At 31.5% G+C, this 7,386-nt stretch overlaps 1 protein-coding gene across 1 annotated transcript; it reads right to left on the bottom strand.

The window, feature by feature from the left end:
• Positions 1 to 534: 534 nt before the first annotated feature.
• Positions 535 to 981, bottom strand: LOC130642225 (gremlin-1-like). The gene has a single exon (XM_057449313.1). It carries the CDS (start codon positions 979 to 981, stop codon positions 535 to 537), a length of 447 nt encoding a protein of 148 aa, XP_057305296.1.
• Positions 982 to 7,386: the final 6,405 nt, after the last annotated feature.

Raw genomic sequence — 7,386 nt, 5'->3', positions numbered from 1 at the left:
TTTCCAGAACGTTTTTATTGGACGCAAAGCCAATTTGTAAGACATTTGGCACACTTCGTTTTTTCATATTAATAAAAAGTGGGAATACTGCTATTAATAATAATTTTGGATTCTTCACGCAAAAGATTAAACATTTGAATAACGAAATCTATGTTTCTTTTTCATAAGTATGTATTAAATAAAATTGCGAAGAACAGCAGTTATATACAAGTCATATCATATATATATTTTCTTTGTATATATACATATTTACCTGTACATTTTTTATATATATATATATATAAGATTTGTTAAACCAAATGCATTTTATCTAGGTTTTTGTTTCTCTATACTTTTTTGGTAGCTTTTAAGCAATATAATTATGGACTATCAATCATAAAACGACATTTCATAATCCATGCCTTATGCTGTAATAATGGCCATGATTTGCAAGTGCTAACTCTGACATCCATTGTGGTATACAAGTATTTGAAATCGACCTTGTTACCTTCCAAAAGTTTCTATCCTCCTATTTTATCACATTTTCTCCATTTATCAGGGTTTAAAAAGAATTTTTGCTCTTCTGCACTTGCAGGCTTTGATTGTAACATAAGTGTACTTTCTTCTGCCTCGCTTGCCACATTTTAAAGTAACAGTTTTCCTCTCGTAAGATGCTGGAAAACAAGACGATGCGTACTGCAGTTGTTTTTTATTTGGAACATAAATACTGTTGCACTGTCCTGTACAATATCCATCTTCCATTATTTTCTTCCTGCATCCTTTAATTTTGATTATTTTCATGGATTTTACCAACATACAACTCATTTGGGTCGAAGATACGTCAGATATTTTGAGTTTAGTTTTATGTGTTGGTTCTGCCACAGTCTGTAATCTTGCTAATTGAGATGGCTCTGTCCTCTTTGTGTATTGCACTGTGTATTGAACGCAATGGCATATTGTCAACACGACAAAATATATTGCTGGTACGACAAAATACTTCATTTCTAAAGAAAGAAATATATATTTAGGACATGATTTACTATATTGTGGTGAACGACATTCCCCATCAATTCCTTTGACGAAGAAATGGATTATATTGCAAATAAAATAAGTCAATGTTCGGCGTTCAAAAAGAAAGAGAATATGATTTCCCTTTTATGGAAAATTTCTGGGAGTAAAAAAAACAAACAATGTTGATCACTGACATTTTGATGAATATATAAATGTCTGTTATAGCCTATTGTGCTTTCTTAACCATAAATAGAAAATGAGAACCGAAATAGATTACTAGTGTTGTCTGTGGTTAAATTCCTGACTGTTTATAATTTTTATACGGTCTAAATTGTGTGAAGTCTTGCCAATATGTCTATTCAATTACGCGTGCAGGAAAATTCTGATATTTTTTTCTTATTCAAACGGTAGACAGTTTTCATATTATTTTTATTCTTGGCTACTTAATCACATCCTGTCCAACGCAATGGCATAGAAACAAAACGAAATGAAAGTTATGTGTTTTATATTTTAAGATCTCAGTAAAAACTTTTTCAGTTACTCAGAAGAGACCTTTGAACAACGCAATTAGCCTGTCATGCGTTATTCCTAGAAAATATAAAGTTTGTACAACGCCCTTTTCGCTTGTTTGGTATATATGTCTCCCTAAGTTCTCATCTTGTAATATGTAATCTTTCATAGTCCTGGCAAGTTATTGCACTTAAAGCTAGCTAGGATAGATAGAGTTTATGACATCAAACAACCTGACTACAATTTTTTTTGATTCCTTAATCGCTGTTTATTTTGGCACCGTCTAAATTTTTGATTTTTTTGTAATGTTTTGAATTTTGCTGTGTTTTATTTTTAAAACAAAAATAAATTATTCTTGGATATCTATGTGTAAATATACCAGCTAGGACAGAACTTGTTGTTCTGATAAAAAAAATATTCGAAGGAACATTGACATGTCTAAGTAAAAGATTTTTAAGAGTTTGACGTGGTATTTACTATGCCAGCAAAGTATTTTCATAATAACTAGATGCTTTTATATAAAATCACTGCAACATTTTAAGGTCGACTCAATTTGCGCTAATTGAAATAAAGACAAGCCTGATCCCATAGCTAAAGCGTAAAAGAAGATTCAAGTTTTATGTTGCTAATTACAATGCCGGGGTTTTTTTTGAGAATAAAAGCCACAAAAATATTTAAAATCCCATTATAATCCCATAGACAGTGTAGCTAATATAATTCCAAGACATCGTTAGCCTACGCTAATGACATTTTTGATAATAAAATGCAAATTAATATACAACTAGTTACAAAAATAAAAACGATTGTTTTACCTTTAAATATGCTTCCAAATTCACTTTCTGAAAATGTGTGAAAAACACTGTCTTTTCCTTCACGATCAAAACAAACAACTAACTCGTTAAATATATATTTCCAACCTCTCCTATACTGCTCATGTCAATATATAATATTAATAAAATTGTTCCTTATTTGTGTCTGTCAGGTTTTAAGTGTACAAAGGAAGGTAATTGGAGCGCATACACACCATCGTAGGATGTTTTCAACAACGCTTTGGAGAATATTGTTGAAATTATGCATAAAAAACAACACACAAGAAGGACATGGTCTTTTCATTGAACTAATAGCTTCATGTAGAGGGACGCCTGGTCTAATTACATACTATTAGCGATATATTTAGTGGTAATTCTCTTCAAATTGTTGCTCCAACATGGCAATTTCTTGTTTTTGTCGCAGCTGAAACATTGTCGGCAAGGAAGGAAGTGTATGAAAAAAACAATTTAACATTCTTAAAAAAATAAAGTAACCTATATTAAAAGAGAAGGACAATTTTTGAAAGACGCAATGGTGTCACCTAATGTCCGTTTTTAAAGTGATGCTGTTTTTAAGTCAATTATAAAAAACATGACAAGTCGATTTGTGTGTTTGTATATATAAATGTCGACCTTTTTTAATCAGACCACATAAGTTGACACTGAGGAGTCGATGAAATCGATGAAGTCGATGTCAAATTTCTTATTTAGTAATTAACTTTTTTGTTATCCTAGACAAAAATAATTTAAGTTCAATGTTGTAGGTCTTTTATTGTCGCCACTCTAAATGTTAGCTGGTATCAGCCTTGAAGTAAATTTCAGAAAAACGGGCTACTAAGAATATAATTTTCATATGATTTTTATTGCATGGAATTTTAAAATTTAGTCAGCTTCAAAAAAAAAGTATGGTGGAAGAACCACTAGAGATTATTTTGATCTACTTTCATATCAGCCTGAGTTGAGGTAACCATTTTTGCACTTTAGTCTTCACATCACTTGCTATCCTACTAATTTTAAAGGTCCAGGTTTCCATTCCTGTTTTAAAGTCTCCTCCGACAAACACTAAAGGAACACATTTCCACACCGTTGCAGCATGCGTTCTGCATTTTTCAGCTTCCTTATCTTCCAGTAAATTACATAAAATTGGAATATTATCTCAGCGATCTTGCGGTGATTTTGACGTTACCACTGCCACACGAAACAATTTGATTGTCCGTTCTACAAAAACTCTTCTATATTTATTTCTTATAATTATTGTTTAACTTAGTTTTGGCTTGTACAGAATAGTTTATTTTCCGAATACAATATTTCATCCCCCTAAAAAACATTTATCACACAGCCACACATATAGGTGAATGTAGGCGTTAATTTACATACAATGGTAATATAGATAGAAATCAAACTGACCAGACGTAGCAATGATGCAGAAACTGAAGATAAACGCAGGGGCGTGGAAAAACTATAATACAACAGCTTTTCCAAAGATAAAATCCTGAAAAAATTTCTGTATAATTTGTTAATCTTTAAATTAACAAGTGAAGTCTTCAATATTATGTTTTGATAAAAAAATGATTACGCAAAGCAAAAAATAAAATAAAATCGGATACATTGTTCCTCTTTCCATTTTATTTTTCGTGCTGACAAACGCCTTATTAACGACTCTGAGCCGTTATTAAACTTATGAACAATTACGAGTTAATTAGTGTTTATAAAAACACACACCATTGTGGAGCTAATTAAAAATGGTGCCACCCTATGATTTGAAGAGGAACTTAACACACAAAATTAGGCCCCCATCTAAAAATGTGTGTCTGTCTTCTTCCAGGGGTGAAACTTTTCAGAGCGAGAAAATGGTATAAACTTGCAAGTGCGTGTTAATTAAGAAATTACGAACGTTTGTTTATTTTCTTCTGTTCAACCATTTTTATTTAATTGAAAGTCAATTATTTAAATTGTAGCATATCCCTCTTATGTTGATATTAATTAGTCGATGACGGCTTGTATGACGTATTTAGGATATTCTAACAGTTCACAGACGACAGTGGCCGTTTAGTTCCGATTCGTTTTTTTGCTATTGAAAAATCTATTTCTGTAGTATGGATATTTTTAAGATTGTCTATGACCAGACTACAATTTTTTACATCAGTACTAACTCGAATTAGGCAACACAATTGTTATAAGCTAAATATAATTATCACTCTTATTGTAAGAAACAAAAGCTAAAGTATAACGGAATTTGATTACGTCAGCATGATGTGGCTAAACATGAATGTTTTGGCTAATAATTATCTTGTTATTGTAACGTATTGTTAACGTAAAAAATATGGGTAAAAAATCTAAACGCAACTAAGCTATATTAAATCCTCAATATTTCGGCGTTGCGTCATTCTTTTTACACATGATTTATTACATTTTCTTTTCAGAGCCACACATTGTACGAGCACTATTTTTGACTTACTATTCATCATAAGAATGTTCGCATACAAAATTTATGATATGTATGTGATATTAAATAGGAGATGTGAGTCATGAGAAGGTTACGGTTTAGGTTGTGAGAATTAAAAGTTATAAGACACTACGATAATTATGTGATAATGCTTCTTATGAAATTACATAATACATGTTGTGATTTTTATAAAAAATCACAGCGGCGGACGTGGTCATGATAGACATATAATTTTAACATTCGAAGAGAAAATGGAAGGAAGTTACAAAACCTATCGACTGACACAGCGTGACGTGAGCAGTGTACATGCAATAACTTGATAATAATAATGAGAATTGGTTACATTACCAATAACATTAAGTACAAACAGAAATATGCTACTGATCCAATACCCTATTTGCATTAAAGGTTCGCCTTATATTTTCATTGACTACCATTTCTACAATTTGAGACTTTTTTTATTAACACACGTGGAATCGAGTAGCTTCAGTGCATTTTTCTTTTAATGTTTTTCTTAAAATTATTAAAATCATATGTGGCTTTTGAAATTATAGATTATTGTGTTTTATAATTGCGTGATTATGTTTTTTCACGGTCTAAGTCCAATACTTCTTGTCTATCGAGTCTCCTTCTGGTTTTTATAATCACTGCGGCTACTGCACACCACACTTTGTTAGCATGATTTTAAAATGTTTAAAAACAAAGATTCTGTAATCCTGAAATAAGCGAGAAAGTTATTCTCTGTATAAACGGATAAGTCTTTGTGGTAAAAGAATACGTTGAAAAGAAAAGGATTATCGGGAAAAATCAGCAAAGTACAAAAAAAAAAAAAAAAAAGCTGATCATTGATTTTATTGTTGATATTTTAATGTAATTCGTACAACAGCGCATGGTGGTCCTTATTGTGTGTCCGCTATTGTGGAAATAATGTAGCTATGGTTAGTAAGATTGGTGCACCTTTGGGAAAAATTGCAGTGAAATTAAGTTGTTGTTTTTTATTTAAATTAAGTAAAATACAATTTTAAGGTAAAATTTCAGTGTTGCCTTCTGGCGTATAACTGAAATTATAATTACAAGAGTACTTCTAAGATCCAAGCATCGTGTAGAAATTCGAAAAGAAGTGTACTATAAAAACTATAAATTATATAACAAAATTAATATGCTTTATGGAATTTTACGAACATAATTTAGACGATCCGTAAAACGTGGTATCTTTTTTAACAACCGAGGAATATGTAATTGTCACGGAGTATGAGCTGTAAATAAAAAATAGACATAACATTGAAAGCTGCTTTTTCATCTGTTAAAACATAGTATTTTCTGATAAAATGGCAGCGTTATTGGGTACTGTTTCTCAACAATCAATTGTGATTTGTAAGTCAAATACTCAGTTTTACTTCCATAATGTCAACATTTTGTGTTGACCAAGCCTGCATTCACTTTTAAAAATTCAGAAATTTAACAAATACGCTATTGACAGGGCAATAGTACAGTGACAAGTGATGTAGTTGTACTTTGCAATGGTTAGAAAAACATTTAAACTTGCGTTTTTGCCCATGAAGGGGTATAGTTGATGCGCAGTTAGTGATAACATCACTGCTTTTTATTCATTTTGTTGCTCAGTAATTAATCGTATATCTATTTGCCACGTTTATTGTGAATTTTAAAGATTGCCTAAGTTATCGCCTGAAAATAACTCGTAATTAGGGTTGACAAGTTGTTTGTCTGTAAGTTAAAAAGGAAACAAAAGGTTTTCCGTTAGGATAGAGAACAGACCACATCTAATACTTGAGGGGTGTCACGCCAGAAAAGGAATTGAGTTTATCGGCAGGTGACTTAGAAGTTGAACACTATTGTTTTAAAATCACACGATGATGCAATGCATGAAGGAACATTGTTTTTTTTGAATACTACTCTGTTGATCTATATTAGCAGAGATTATGATCTACAACCTGAACACTTCTTAATTTAATATCTAAAATACTGCATTTCTAAATACTGTTTGTTTTACTCATGTACAATACAAGTATTATCCCACGAAAGACTCAATGCGCTGGCTAAATTTAAGGTTGAAAGGTTATGCGTAATTTCTTTTCCTGAAATACATAGGATTGTCTGGTGGGAAAGTTTTCTTTAGCATAAATTCTTTGAAATTCCGCGGTCAAAGCATCAACAAGGTAATGGCGTTCATGGTTATGTAAAAGGTCGCAGAGCTTAAAATGTACATTGGTATTTATATTCATAAGTGTAGGGCATGGATAAAATTTTTTAACTGTTTACTTTAAAACCCTTATTATGCAAATCTTTTAACATATCTGATAATTTTTAAGTGCCATAAGGAGGTCATAAGAACACGCCCCTTTATTGTCTTTATGAAAAATGGATCAAAGAGAAGACAGCCAAACAAGCTAGCCAGGAAATGTGTCGGGGATTTAATACGCATATTACCAGTGCGTCTGGTTGTCACATTTAAAGTCTATTATAATATTCATATACCAAAATGCTAATAATAATCAGAACAGTGCCTTTCAAAATGGGCGTTGCACACCACCTGCTGTAATTGTATGGAATTTTTTTAAAATTCGAGGTAAGGTTAAAAATATAATGAAGAGTAAAAGAAAAACATTGCAT

The sequence above is a fragment of the Hydractinia symbiolongicarpus genome, chromosome 4, assembly GCF_029227915.1.
Source record: "Hydractinia symbiolongicarpus strain clone_291-10 chromosome 4, HSymV2.1, whole genome shotgun sequence".
In the NCBI taxonomy this organism is placed as follows: Eukaryota; Metazoa; Cnidaria; class Hydrozoa; order Anthoathecata; family Hydractiniidae; genus Hydractinia; species Hydractinia symbiolongicarpus.
The sequence above is the reverse complement of the archived record's forward strand: the minus strand, read 5'-3'. Positions and strand labels throughout refer to the sequence as shown.

Coding starts and splice junctions, on each gene's coding strand:
- LOC130642225 (XM_057449313.1), bottom strand. CDS start 981: ATGAAGTATTTTGTCGTACCAGCAATATATTTTGTCGTGTTGACAATA.